Source organism: Monodelphis domestica, chromosome 3, assembly GCF_027887165.1.
Source record: "Monodelphis domestica isolate mMonDom1 chromosome 3, mMonDom1.pri, whole genome shotgun sequence".
Classification (NCBI taxonomy): Eukaryota; Metazoa; Chordata; class Mammalia; order Didelphimorphia; family Didelphidae; genus Monodelphis; species Monodelphis domestica.
Genome location: NC_077229.1, coordinates 410,893,321 through 410,908,430, shown reverse-complemented (window position 1 = coordinate 410,908,430; position 15,110 = coordinate 410,893,321). Strand labels below are relative to the sequence as shown.

The window sequence follows — 15,110 nt, the reverse complement described above, 5'->3', positions numbered from 1 at the left end:
TACCTTCTCAAAAAGAAGTCCAAATACAATTAAGATGAATTGAGCCATAATACAACTTCCTGAATACTTTCTAAAACTACCTTTAAAGAACACCTCATTAAACCCTGCTTTTTCTTTCAACTTGGGGTTATGTCTTGAATTTTGTAAGATTTCTCCTGCAAAGATACCACATTAGAAGAAGTTCTATTAATAATTGACATATTACTATCCTCAAATTTACCTCCAAAACCACAATGTTCAAAATGATTGTATATGCATTATAGCCTACAGACAAAGGAATTTACAAGTTTTGAATTCTTAGTGGATAAATAGTGCCATCTGCTGTACTAATTGAAAAACGTTTTAAAGAAAATTTTCTAAGATATTATCAGCTTAAAGTGGCCAAAAAATAAGGGGGTTGGGGGGTGGCACTAAAAATCCAACAGGAAATATTTTTCATGATTAGATTGTTTGCATTACATTTTGGGAAAATATATTACAATTGTGGTAATTTAGTAGCTATCTTTAAAATGAATTATATTTCTAATACTGAATTATTATTAGCCTGTTTATTGTTCTCAGGGTTATCCTTCTATTTGGACCTTTTAGATTTTGAGTGAAAGAGAGAGTTGGGGATTAATAAGGCCTTATTGGTCCACCCCTGCCCCCACCAAAAAAGTTAAAAAATACCATATGTGTAAACATTTATTTGCATGTATTCCAAGATCAAAAAGCTGGCATGAAATTTAGAAGCCTCGTTTTTCCTTCTGTTCACTACTGGTACTAAGGAACTAAAAGTTAATAATTATATTATAAACTGGGATCATATTTTCAACTTTTAAAAGCTTTCATGCATTTATTTCAGAAAAATTCCTTCATATCAAGCTTACTAAATAAAACTTAATGTACCATAAAAGCAATGAGAAATTAATAGGGTGAGCCTTGAGTTCTAATCGAAAGGAAAGGTAAACTGTGGAATGAGAAACAGAAGGGCTCCTTGTCCTCAAAAATGCTTAGTTCACAACAAAATAAAAAGAATCTATGGTTTTTAAATTCTTGATCTGGTAGAGTATTAATTCAGTGTCACTAGAATTGGTGTATAACTAAGCTAAAATTTGTGTTTGAACAGGTATTAAAATGTATTTTCTATAGTAGAATGCATTTGGAATTGTTTAAATGTCTAATAGCTGTCAACATTGTACAAAACCTTTGTGCAACAGAGATATAATTAATAAATCTTGAAATTGCTTTGAGATAAAAGCTGTCAATAAAAAATGAATAAAATGATTATTTTTAATGAGTTAAGAGTTCTCAGAAGGTCTAGAATACATCATAATGTACATTATTGCTCTAGATATCACTAATCCATTTATATATTCTTATTTCAGTCTAGTTAAACCTGAAAATGAAAAAAAAAATCTTCCTGCCAGTGATAAAGTCTTAAAATGTCTGCCTTCATGATCACAGGAAACACTTAGGAAGCAGTTAGAGAAATGCAACTCAAATTGCACTCTTTTACAAAAGAAAGAAAATGTGCTACTTATTTACAAGTACATTTGAGCACATTATAATTTCTTTGTCTTTAAAAACAAACTAAGGGCTCCCTCTAGTGGTAAATTATGCCTGGATAATGAAATGTGAAAGTTAAACCTGCTATCTAGAATATTAAGATATATTTTTCATAAAATAATCATGATTAAATCTTGACTCCGTTTAGCCCATCAAAATATTTTACATAATATCCACTTTACAAATCTTATGACCTGTAACTCAACTCTCATTCTCCTTTCAACATATCCATTTACCAGTCAGAAGTCCCTAGATTACAAGAAGATATTTTACTCATCAAAATAAAATAACTAATCAAATATTTATTAAGTGCCTACTATATGTAATACATAGTGCTAGGCCCTGGGAACACAAATAAAAAAGTGTAATAATACTTACCCTTAAAGAGTTTACAGCTTTAAGTGCTAGGAACAACTGCTAGGAATTTTTTGGAAGGAGTAGAAAGAGTACTAACTTCTACTTTCTATGAAATATTCCTGATAGTGTTCATAAAAGATATCATTTCAATGGCTGGTATATTTAAACATGCATACATACACACAACTGTATGTGTATGTAAAAAACTGCATTTGTATATGTATGCACATAGGTATATGTTCAGTATGTACTTGAGTGGATCTGGGATCTGATCAATAGCACAGCTATTCCTGCAACACTTTTCTGAACTAATTCTGACAGAGGAAATGGTTGTTAAAGAAGAAATACAAAAACCTTGATGTGAGAGACTTTCACTTTCAATAAAGGGAAAGTTGGGCAGTCTGGCAATCACAATACTGTGATTTCAGAGTATGAAAATTTGTATATCAGCCTAAAATTCTTAATAGGAAATCAGCCCAGGATGGAGGAGCAACTCTCAGGAATGAACTGTGGAGACACAAAGATAAGGAAGCCATTTACAGAGCTTGGGTAGATGAACAGGAATCAACCCAACTTTAATTTTTAAGTTATCAATGATGCAAGACTTCTAGAGAATGGATACAAAACAGTAACTCAGTCCTTTAATACTTTAATCAGAAATGTTCAGAAAGAGCTAACAATGAATTCTAAAAACAAAAAGTTTTAAAAAACACAGAATTCCATGATTTTATTACTGAGGTTCTATCCTCTGTCAGTACCTGCAAGCCATCTCCACCTTCCTTCCTCATGACTTCATGGAGGATCTATCCCCACAATCCTAAAAGTCTTGCCACATGTTTTCCTAAATTTTGAGGGTATAGCACTTGAGCAGTCTACTGGCTATTCTTGTGCACTTAATACAACAAACATAGTTCCCATAAATACAACAAAGTATTAGAGTAAATTTCTCTCTATAAAGAGGTGGTTACTACTCTGTAGGTCTTTTCTAAAAATCAAGAATTCATGGAAGAGGCCTTTTGCTCAGTGCCCTATGGTGCTACCCAGCTTCCCTGTTTTAGCATCATGGAAAAGAACCAAGAATGATGGGTGGTATTTACAAATAAACCAATTTAGTCTTGCTGTCAGGTTACTCCTCCAAATTTTCCCATGGTATCAGGAGATGGTTTTTTCTTACCTCAATCCTTTTACCCCCTTTCGGGGTCTGGGAATCCCTGTTCGGGTGTCAGATGTCAGGAGCACTGGGGACCAGCTGGTAAGGGGTCCCGAGTGGTAAGAATGCAGATGGACTCAGGAGGACTAATGGAAATCAAGTGGCCAGCAGCCACTTTATTGAGGGAGGGGATGATATTTATAGGAATCTGGGTTGCAACACAAATATATCTATCCACATGGTTACAGGCAATATTTACATACAACATAAAACCAAGGATATGCATAAGATAAGTGAACATAAACTCAAGATGACATCTCTTTTGTTAGTCTCCCATAGTCTCCAGGGATATGATACACAAACCCAGAATCTCTAGGGCTAGGATACACAAAGCTGTCTTAGGTTCATTCCTGGCCACCCAGGCTTATTCAATGTACTTGGGCCTAGTCTATACACTATGATTCCTTTATTTAGGGGTCCAACAACTTAGGGGCTTATCATTTTGGTACCCAAATCTTTGGTCTTTTTGTTAAACATAATATTAACATGAATATGGCATGCAAGTTCAAAAGTAAAGTAAGAATTATTTTTAATGATAATATGATTTTTGTTTTCAGATATTGATTGAGAAGTATAATGCATGGAAATCAACAGTCCTTCCATGTTTATGCTAGTTGGACTACATTTAAAAGTATTAGAAGGGTTAGGTAGCCAGGCGTCTCAGTGGTTTGAGAGCCTGGAGTAGAGACTAAAGATGTTGGGTTCAAATATGACCTCAGATACTTCCTGTCTTTGTGACCCTGGGAAAGTCACTTAGTCCTAATTGCCCAGGCTTTACTACTCTTTTGTCTTGGAACCAATACTAAAGTATTGATTTTAAGATAGAAGGTAAAGGTTTAAAAAAAAAAAAGGACTGGGTCAATGTGTCTAGGAATCACGATTTAAAAGGGACCATGAAAAATGTGTCCCCAAATCAAGACAGTATGGTCATTTTCAGTCCTAAATCTATAAACCTAGCATCTTAAACACTTAGCCATCAGTACAAGAGATTCAAGTGAGGCATACATTTTTTGACAACTAATGCTGTATAACAAAACAGAGTAGATTGTTCTATGAGGTAATAAACTTGAAGGACAACCAAATATAATAAATATACGATTTCTTTACTTGATAGGAGGCTGAATGAGAAGTCTATTAAACTCTCAGTAATTTAATCTGCACTTTAAATAGTGACCCCATTAACCAAATTAATCAGTGATTCCATATAGAACTTCCTCTATGCAATTTTTACAAATTTATGAAGGTGAATTATATAAAATTGTCAGTAGGCAAGATTCATTACCTGTTTTTGTCAGTAAAAGGTTATCCAAATGCCGGTCTCCAACTCCAAGGATATATGTAATCACACAATAGCCAGCTGCAATGACAATTCAAAGTGGAATATTACTAAAAACAAATTCTGAATTTGTAAATGCAATTTGTGCTATTACGATGGCAATGTTTTTGTCCCAATCTTCCCTCCAACACTTTCTTGTGATCACAAGCAAGTCATTTAACTATTTTTTAAATCTCAGTTTATTCAGTTGTAAATAAAGTTATAATATGTGTAGTATCTACATTGCTGGATGGCAAACATTAGTTAATTTATGTAAAGTACTTTACAAACCTAAAAGTATGACATAAAGGCAAATAGTTCCTATTATTACAAATATAACTTTTCAATCCTACTAACAAGTGTACCATCTGAAATAAGCAGAATGTTCTACATTGCAAGAAAGATATAATTTTGCAAAATTATTTAACTGCTCAAATTTTAAAACATGTATAGGAAATTTAATTATAAAATATGCCTGTATTATAGTGTGATTTGGATACCAATTTAAAGCTCATCCTGAAAAGCAAAAAGTATCTGTAGAAATACAAAAGATAAAGTTACCATCCTGATAAGATCAGAGGGAATTGTGTTCTGTGAAGATTGCAGAGATGGCTGAAGAGCTTTTTCTTTAAACTGTGAATCTTCTGAACTGACAGCAGGTGGGAAAATAGATGTACTTATTTTAGTGGTAATGGTTTTTAAGCACCATCACTATGAACTCCTTCTCGCCCATTAAGAGAAATGACATGATAAGGGTTAGAGTGCAAAATTTCTCTGGATATAGTTTTCTTCTTTGGTTTTTCTGACTTTCTTTTATACTTTTGTGTTTTTCCCACTGCTAAGAAGGAATATGAAAAATTAGAATTTGAGACTAACAGTGAATTAAAGATGTAAATCATTATCTTTTGGATCAGTTTTATCACTTGTATCTGTCTTCCCATTTCTAAAAAACAATAAACAAACTATAATCAGACTACTCTACCAATACTAGCTAGCTTTTTGTTCAGAATAAGCTGGCATTTCTGCAAAATGGCCAGATCAGTTCTGTCCAAATACAATAAACACTGAAAATGAACTACTGTGTCAAGAAAGTCTTTAAGAAAGGGTCTAGTGGAAAATTCAAGTTATGATAAGATAGAATAACATGAACTTCCTTTCACATAAAATTCATTAAAGAATAATATTTGCTAGATATCAGGCTTTGAAAACTTAGAAAAGGAAACAATTCAAACTATTTTGCATGGAAGCAGCGTTTTGTATAGTCACTCTGCTTATCTGAAACAGGGGACAAAAATTATCTCCCTTTTATAAAGAATCTTGAATTCTCAAAGAACTTTTAGATGCCTGATTTTAAACACATTAGAATTATGTTTGAGGTAGACAGGGCAGTGATTATTGACCATTTTATACAAGAGGAAAATCAATTGCTACTAACAGTGATGAATAGCTTGTTGCTTATGGGAGGATTTGCTCATATAGAGAGACATGTGATCATTTGAAAATTAAGAACATTTTAGGGTATAGGTAGATCAACACTACCTAAGACATTTCCTCTCCTCTCCTCTCCTCACCCCATATGTATGAATCTTCTGTCTATCTATCACTAGACTCCTCTTCTTGAATTCTAATCTGACCTCACCCACTTAATAGAAGTATGACCCTGAACACGTCACTTAATCCCATTTGCCTTAGTTTCCTCATCTGTGAAATGAGCAGGAGAGGTAAATGGCAAACTCTTCCAGTATCTTTGCCAAGAAAACCACAAAAGGGGTCACAAAGAGTCAGGCACAACTGAAAAACAACTAAACAAAAATAAATATATAGTTATCTCTTACCTATATAGAAAGATATTCTATCTACTGATAGACAAATAGGTTAAAATATAGGTGTGACAATAAGGAAGTGAGAATGGTAGTTTTGCTGTTTTATTTTTAAAATACATATACCAATTGGGTCTTGGACTTTGGAAGATGGGTAGGAAAGAAGAACTTCTTGATTTACCAGTAAAAGCTTAGTGACAGAAGAGAAAGTGTGTAGAAGATTCCAGGAGGAGAATAGATCTAGATTGCCCACCCAAAGCAAGAGCTGAATGATTTTAATTGGAGACATGTCAAGAAGCAAGGGATACAGAGGATAAGTTAGTTCTAGAAATTTTATTTGCCTACCACCAGTATACTTTTTTATCCAGAGGTATTATTTTTCCTGTAAATGACATCAAACAAAGCTGATAGAATTTTGTCTTTTTAATTAACATTCTAACTACTCTATTAAAAATGGATCACAGCCCTGGTAAGTAGATTTGGTACTTGTAGAAATAAAGGAAACCAAGAATGGTGATTAATGGGTTGGTGGTAATTTAGAAGATCTCAAGTGTAATGGAAAAAGTATCTTTTCTTTACTCTTTTCTGCTGCATGTATTTATCAGTGATGGGGATGAAGGCCTAGATGTCATATTTATCCAGTTTGAATATGACATGAGACTAGAAAGAATAGCTAATAGAAAGATGACAGAATTGGGCTCCATAAAGTCTTCAAAATGCTTTATCTTTTGAGATTCATGTTAACAAGATTGAAGTTAAAGCTCAATGCTGTGGAAAGGAAACTAAAACAAGTTCTGGACTTTCTGCCACTGTGTTTACAATGCAATGCCTGAAAATAGGCTACAAAAATACAAACTGAACAAAAATTGGAAATATGGCAAGAAAGCAGATTATATTCAAAACACCTGGAAGCTTACTAGAAACAAGTTAACAGTACAGCCCCAAAAAGTAATAGAGAATTAGTTTCTATTAAGAGAAGTATAGTATATTTAGAAAGCAGATGTCAATCCCACTGTACTGCTCTGTTTAAACCATATCTGTGTTCTATGTTTAACACTGAATGCCACAAGAAAGGCTTAAGTAAGCTAAAACAGGGCTAGAGGAAAATATCATAATGGTGAGAATGATCCAATGATGGTGAGCATTTTTAGTCTAAAGAAAAGAAGATATATTTGAAGGAATTAAAATTGCTCTGGAATTGGTTCAAGAGAAATGAATTAGGACCAATGGTTAATGTGTTTCAAGTGACAACTAGCTAAATAATGTATAATATACTCCACAGAGAAAATTCAGTGTTTACATAAGAAAAAGTTCCTAAAATGTGGTCCACAGACCTGTATGCAAAATTGGAAAGATTTTGGAGGAAGGGAAATTTATGAATTTAAACAGAAAAGAATTTACATTTTTAATGAAACATAATGTGTTTCCTTTATAATTTTAAGTATTGTGTTTTATTTATTTAAAAGTATTATTCTGACAAAGGGTTCATAAGCTTTACCAGTCTACCAGAGGGATACATGACACAAAAAAGACAATTTGTTTCCTAAGTTCCTTCTAGTTTCAAGATTCTATGATTATAAATAAAATCATTCATTTATTTTTTTAAAAACCCTTATGTTCTATCTTAGCACCAAATTGGTTCTAAGGCAGAAGAGCAGTAAGGGCTACATAACTGAGGTTTAACTTGCTTAAACAGCTAGGGAGCATTTGAGGCCAAATTTGAACTCAAGACCTTCTGTCTCCAGGCCTGGCTCTCTATCCACTGAGACACTTAGGTTGCCTCCTATGCATGCAATTTTTAAGGATTAAATTCAATGACTAAGGAAGAGGAAAAATTTTAATATAGAATGATTTTGAAAGGAATTGTTAAGTTATCAAGAATTACATTTTCAAGATTTCTTCTTTCTTTTTTGTATCATACTTTAAAAGATAAAAACAATAAACATTAAAAGTTTTTTTTTAATTAAAAAAAATAATCCCAATGTCATATTCCCTTAAGCAGGTAGGTACATAGGTAGATTTTAAATTTCTTGTACTTAGCTCTTACCCACTGCAAAATAAGAAACATTTGTTTTTCTCATTTAAAACACTGTGTTAGATTACTTCATGACTATGTGAATTCTTCTTTGAAAAGATTAACAAACCACTTATTAGGTTTTAATCCTGTTTTGCTGCTTCAAATGCTACCTAACTCAGTGTGGTACATTAGATCATTTCATAATTCTCCAAGACATACAGAAAATAGTAGGCTGTAAAAAATAAGAAAAATAAAAAGCTTACCACCATACTTGTTATCCAGTGATAACAATATAGTTTAAAAGAAAAGAGAAGTCTATGATCTCGTTTGAATGCAACTGTCCACTAGGTATAATAGTTTGAAGTATTATAATTTCATACTAAAGCAGTTATATTTTATGACACATTAAGAAAAGTCACATTTAGTTAAAAACATACTTGTTATTATATCAAGTATTGTATCATTATATTTTTATTAGTATTTCATTACATATTTTAGTATATATTTTATCATTATATTGTGTTATTTTTATCATATTATATTATAATGCATAATTATAATATACAATATATTAAGTCATAAATATGCTTAAGTAATGATCTTGAAAGTTAGATTATAATTATTTTTATAACAGTATATACTAGGATGTGCTAAGGTATTTTAAAATATTTTTTTACCAGGCCTATAACTTCAGTGGTATAGGAAACTCTCAGTAAAGAAGCTCTTTAATCCAATGAAGATAAGTAGCTGTTCTCTATGTGAGTATTTAAAAGTTAACGACATCACTGAGAAGTTAATGGTATCTTGAATCAAGGTCTTCTTGACCATAAGGCTAAGTCTCTAAATTCTATGCATTTGAAACAAAAAAAAAATACAATCTATCCAAATGATTTTCTTTTTCTATCTTAAAAGATCATTTTATTAAGGACCAGGTTAGTGATTTATAGTTCTTGGTTTCTTCTTAGTGAAGTCTAGTGTCATTAACTTCTTTTCAAAACAACTAGTGAATTCTGTTTGCCACATAAAAATGCATCCAGCAATAATACATCTAGAAGTCTGGCATGCAGATCCCTGAAAAGCAGTCTAATTACAGTATACTTATTCTAAAATATTTTTGAAGGCCATCTGGAAAACAAGTCTTTGATACTTAGAAGATCTTCACAATTTAAGCTGAATCCTAAAGTAAGAAGAACATTAAGTTCCCAGTGCTATTTGCTGAATATGAAAATGATTTCTCCTAAGAAGTATATGGGTTCCTTTTAGTTAAAAATTACCAAACAGGAAAGCTAATTTTTTTTTCTCTTTGGGATAAACTTGTTCATTATATTTGTTCCAATTATAACTGGGATCAATAAAAAATGGAACACAGAAAACATCACATCCACAAAGAATTAAATTAAAATAGTGCTGTGCCATTGTTTTGGAGAAATATAATGGTTCTTTTCACTCTTTTTATTTATTTTTATTTTATTTTTTTTGCCTTTGTTCCTACAGTCTCATGTAGCTTTTAAAACGTAATATGCTTTAAAGTAGTATGGATGTGGCAACATTAGCTTCCCCCCAAAATGTTATTTGTACCAATAATGGATATGAATGTCATTATTCTCTAAGACCAAAGCGATAGTTTACCTGCCTATATCTAAGAACACCAGTGTAAAGTAATCACTTAAGGACTTACCACAGCTTTTTACATAAGTATCCATCACTTCAGTACTTATTCCATTAGGTCCATTCTCACTTGGTGCATATCGTCTAAAAAAGTTCTAATAAAGGACAACATTTATATAATTATTCATTCAACACAATCCTGAAACAAATTAAGAACAATACATATAACCTCATTTATTTTATTATCATACTGAGATAGTATGGACATCCTTCAGGAATTCCTCTTCCTACTTAAAGGAAAATCAAGACTCAACATAAGAAAATATGCTGGTAATACCACATTATGATGAAACATTAAACAGGGTAAACAAAGTAAATTATATTTTACTGCTATACTTCTTATCCTGACTTATCTCTTTATTTTTTATTCTTTTTAATATCAATATTGGATTTTTAAATTACTTTTTAAGTAGAAATAAATCAAAGTGTTTTTGCTTTTTAAAAAATCATTAAAATGAATGTTAAACATAAAAATAATCAAATTAAGAGTTAAATTTTAGCAGTTAAAAAATAGGAAACACATGAATAATTAATAAGATTTAGACTTCCAAAGAATCGCAAGACATATTTCTGATCTATTCATGCCCACAATGTGAAATTCTTGTACTATCTTTGCTGTCCAGTATCATCCATAATAAGAAGATATAAAACTGTAAAAATTTGTCTTAGTATCACAATCAATATTTCTTTTTCTTTTCAATGTCAAGTTTCCTAGAATTTGCATTCTATAATACCCATTATATGAAAGAAATATCTGATATTTTGAACAAGGGAACATCTGCATTAGTGTACAATGCAACTTAACACACCTGAATTCAAATAGTCTTGATTCCAAATTCAGCACTCTTAATCACTATGATATGAGGCCTCCAGTCACATAATCAAATAAAAGATTTCTTGCTTTGGTCTGCCTCTTTTTCATCTTATTGTGGTGAAAAGAACATTGGACTAGGATCCAAAAAATCTGGGTTCTAGTTTAGGCAGGTCATCCCTTGGACCTAAGCTTCCTTACCTACAAAATTAGGGTATTAGAACAGATATCTAAGGTCAGCAGTCACTTTAACAAAGAAATTCTAAGTTTCTGGAACTACAAAGCTAATTCATTCATAATAATGTACTTGAATTAATTATATCACTCTTTAAAGGCCTTTGAAGTCATCCATCTGATTTCAACATCTTGGGAAAAAATACCTGATGATGTACTTAAAAGTCTTTATTAGCTTGCTTCATCTTCTCATAGTTTATGCCTCATATGGGTAGTCATATATAGTCCATTAATAGTAAATGGGAAGTAGCATTACCATCATCATTTGACCATCTATCCCCTTTAATGTCTAATTCAAATGCTACCTCCAGCATGAACTTTTTGTGACCGGACTTTCTAATTACTTTGTTTAATTTATTATATTTTACTTTATGATATCATTATTTGTATACATCTCTGATTCCTTCTCACTTAAACAGAGAATTCATCCTACTCGGCTTCCTTTGCATCCTAAAATAATATTTGGCATAAGACCTTAAATATAGTTAACTTTCAGAAAATTAACTGTATGAATGAACAAATACATAAATTCAAGAATGTCTATGAAGTCGATATTCCTTTTTAAATGGCAAAATTGTTTAATAGACCTCAATAAACATATCCATCAATGGTAAGAAAATTATTGAAGTACCTCAATATTCATAGTACTTATGTTATATACAATGCCTAAGATAATTTCAGAATCACTCAAGGTTAGAATATAAAATATATGTGCATAGGACAAGATAACTAATAATGAAATACATTAAAATATATTATCCTAGAAGTAAGAAACCTTGTTTTTTATTTTAGCTGTGTTCCTCACTAGTTGTGAGACTGAGTAAATCCCTTAATTGCTTTTAAAAGAATGAAATATCAATTTTAGTATAGTAGAGAATACAAACTACAGTTTTATAAAGAATTGTGAAATTCTAAACTAGGTCATATCATGTTTCATTTAATAGTTTCCTAAAAGTGGTACCAAAGGTCCCTTTTTGAGCATAGTCTATAGCTGCTTTTTATATTCTAAACTCCCCCCCAAAAGTGGAATATACCTAAAATTTCAGGTGTTAATTCAATTGTGACCAATTGACGGAATGGTTTAATTTCTTGATCCAATTCATATTTGAGGCATGTTCAACTTTTTTCAGGGTGATACATTACATCCATGTGTTTACTACCTATCTTATAAAGTGGCACTTTATTTTATGTCCTTGGAAAATCAAATCTAGGCAGAAGGGGGCAGCTAGGTAGCTCAGTGGATTGAGAGCCAGGCCTAGAGACTGGAAAAGGAAAAAAAGGAAGTTCTAACAAGTACTCCGAGACTGGAATGGCTTAAAATGAACAAGAATCCCCAGTTCACATGCTTATGGGTTCTAAGAATTAGAGATAACTTTTATCATATCAATAACATTATTGACACAAAATAATAGCAAATGAAACAGAAATTGTACCTGAATACTTCCTTCAGTATCAAGAACTTCAGCAACTGGAACTGACTGAATAAACTGCATGAAGCCTATAAATATATAAATTACATTAACATGGGTAACTATTGAGTAGCAGAAACAAAAATTTGATCAAGAAAAATACAATAAAGTATCCTTATGTGAACATATCTTTTTCACTGTAATCTACAGTCTAATAGGTAAACTCTTAGGATTGAGTTTCCATGACAGTAGAAAGAATAATGATTAGATCAGAATAGTTGGTTATGTGGCACACTAAGACAGACATTGTGGGAGATAGCTGATTAGCAATCTGTTTTGTCTAACTACATTTATTTGTTACAAGGAGATTGTTTTTCCTTCTTTTCCCTCTCCCCCATAAAAAGGGAAGAAGAGGGGAGAATCACTGAGGCAACTTTTAATACAATAAGAAAACAGAAGGAAGGCAGGGGGAGGAGGGCAGGGGGCAGGAAGCATAGACAAGTAAGAAAGCTTTGAAAGCTATAGGTTGACTTTATTATATATGTTTAAAAAGAAAAGCAAGCTATACATCGATCTGTAGTTTCATGTATAATCTTTTTCTGTTCTACTGTGCATATGGAAGTGCCTTTTTTTTGTAGTGTTTGTTAAATTCCAAAAGAAAAAAAAATGGTATAAGCCTTTAAAAGAAGGCATACACAGTCTCTGTATCTATTCAGAGAGCTTTATCAAAGTCCTTATAGATCATATTACCTGGTTTAAGGTAGGAGCTGGTTGGCTAATTCTGAGTTTTAGGTCTCCCTGTCAGCTCTTTTGAGAGACATCATCTAATGTCTACTCAAACACATTGGTTTCGATAAAAGTCCAAAGGTCTCACAGATTCATCAATCGTCTTCAAATTCCATTACCTACATTTTCACTCCATGTCAGCTACCCAGAGAAAAGTTTACATCTTACATTTCATTCTTGTCCAATACTGCACTATCCCCATGATTTCAAACTTTGAAATTCTTATTTCTGGACATTATTCCTGTCTTTTAATTTCTTCCTTAGCCACATGCCTAAACATATCCAGTCATCAAGACCTATGGTCCTTCAACTCCTCATCTACTTTGATGACTTTGGCCTCATTTCCCTCTCTTTGAACTTATGATTGACCAGTTCAACTACACAAGATCATTCACCTTTGAATCTCTTGTACTCTTGTCCTATTGACATTTCCCCCGGCACCTTGCCAAATCCTAAATCAAGTTTAATCCTACCACTAATTTTTTTGTTCCTAATCTGTGTTGCTAGAGAAAGTCAGGCCCAGTTATTTAAGGTTCCCAAGTATTTATTAAAGTTTTCATTATTTCTTGATTATCGAACTCCCCATAAAAGTTTCAACAAACCATCTCTTCTCAAACTCTGCACATTCCTCCCGTTACCCTTCCTTTTATAGAAGCAAAGAGAGAAAATATCAGTATTTTCATATTTAAAATATCTCCATCTTAGAAATCTGCCTGCATACCATTTGTAGTGATGGCTAACATATTCCTCTTATCACTTTTTCCTCAAACTACCCTTGCTATAGGAATACATAGCTAAATGAAGCTTAGCTAGATGAAGTTCTTTGAAAACAATGAAATGTAGATAATCCTATCTGTATGACTAATATAAATTAAAGCCAATTTTTTTAATTATTAAAAAACATGAAGATTTCTAGGTGATGAGGGTTACGAAAAGTTATTAGAAGTCTCCCTATAAGCTAATGTGTCTTCTGTGTTCTTAAAGACTGGCATTTAAAGCCTCAGCTTCAAACTACCACCTACCTTTCAATATTGATTTTATGTTATTCTCCTTCAAGTACTCAACATTCCAAAGAAATTGGCCTACTTAAGTTTCCTAAATTCATTATTCCATTGTCTTTATAGTATTTTCTCAAATTCCTGTAATATACGCCTTGCTTAATTATATTCTTTCAAAATCTTTATGTTCCTTTTAGGCTGAGATATGGTGCCACCTGCAATTGGAAGCCTTCCTGATTCATCAGTAAGTATTGCCTCCCTCCTCAAATTACTTATTTGTGTAGACATGTAGTATTCCCCAAGTAGAAAGAAAGTTTCTTCAAGGAAGGATTTGTTTCATTTTTATCTATTTCTTCTAGCATTTAATTAGCACTTAATAACAGTAGATATTTAATAAATGTTGAATTAATTTTATTTCCAGTTAATATAGCAAAATCTAGATCTCAATAATTCATCAGATAATGACTGTATATATAGTACAACCATATTTTAAATGTTTTACTTTGGAAAAATGTACTTAGTGAATATTAGAATACTAAACTCCATCATAAGCATAATGTAAAATAAACTTACCATGTTTTGTACTAGTAGCTAACACTTTATAAGGTGTCAACTTCAAATCCAGATTCTCTTTCCGTAATAGCTATGAGGTAAATGACAAATAACATTAAAAGTCTAAAGGAATTATTTTATGAATTACATTTATTTGACAGGCAACAGAAAAACTTCATATATCAGCTATCTTTATGCAAGCCTCAATCATTAACTGTTAAAATGGAATTAATATTACATATAATACTGTGTTAAATTTCTGATTTCAACTTAAACCTAAATACTTTCTTATTTGATTTCAGAATGACTTTCTGATAAACTACAGTGATCTGGATTCATGAGAGGTTATGAAAGGTTCAATTTGTTATTAGATAACTTAAAAGGG

General features: G+C 31.9%; 1 protein-coding gene across 2 annotated transcripts in view; it reads right to left on the bottom strand.

Annotated features, from left to right (window-relative positions):
* PIK3C3 (phosphatidylinositol 3-kinase catalytic subunit type 3) overlaps nt 1–15,110 on the bottom strand; it is a 215,952-nt gene that overhangs the window by 103,672 nt on the left and 97,170 nt on the right. For both annotated transcript variants that reach the window (XM_007486726.3, XM_056824362.1), the window contains exons 18-21: nt 14,747–14,816; nt 12,414–12,478; nt 9,946–10,030; nt 4,398–4,472 (exon numbers count right to left, since the gene is read on the bottom strand). In XM_007486726.3, coding sequence (XP_007486788.1) covers nt 4,398–4,472; nt 9,946–10,030; nt 12,414–12,478; nt 14,747–14,816 — 295 coding nt within the window. The remainder of the gene's footprint in view (nt 1–4,397; nt 4,473–9,945; nt 10,031–12,413; nt 12,479–14,746; nt 14,817–15,110) is intronic.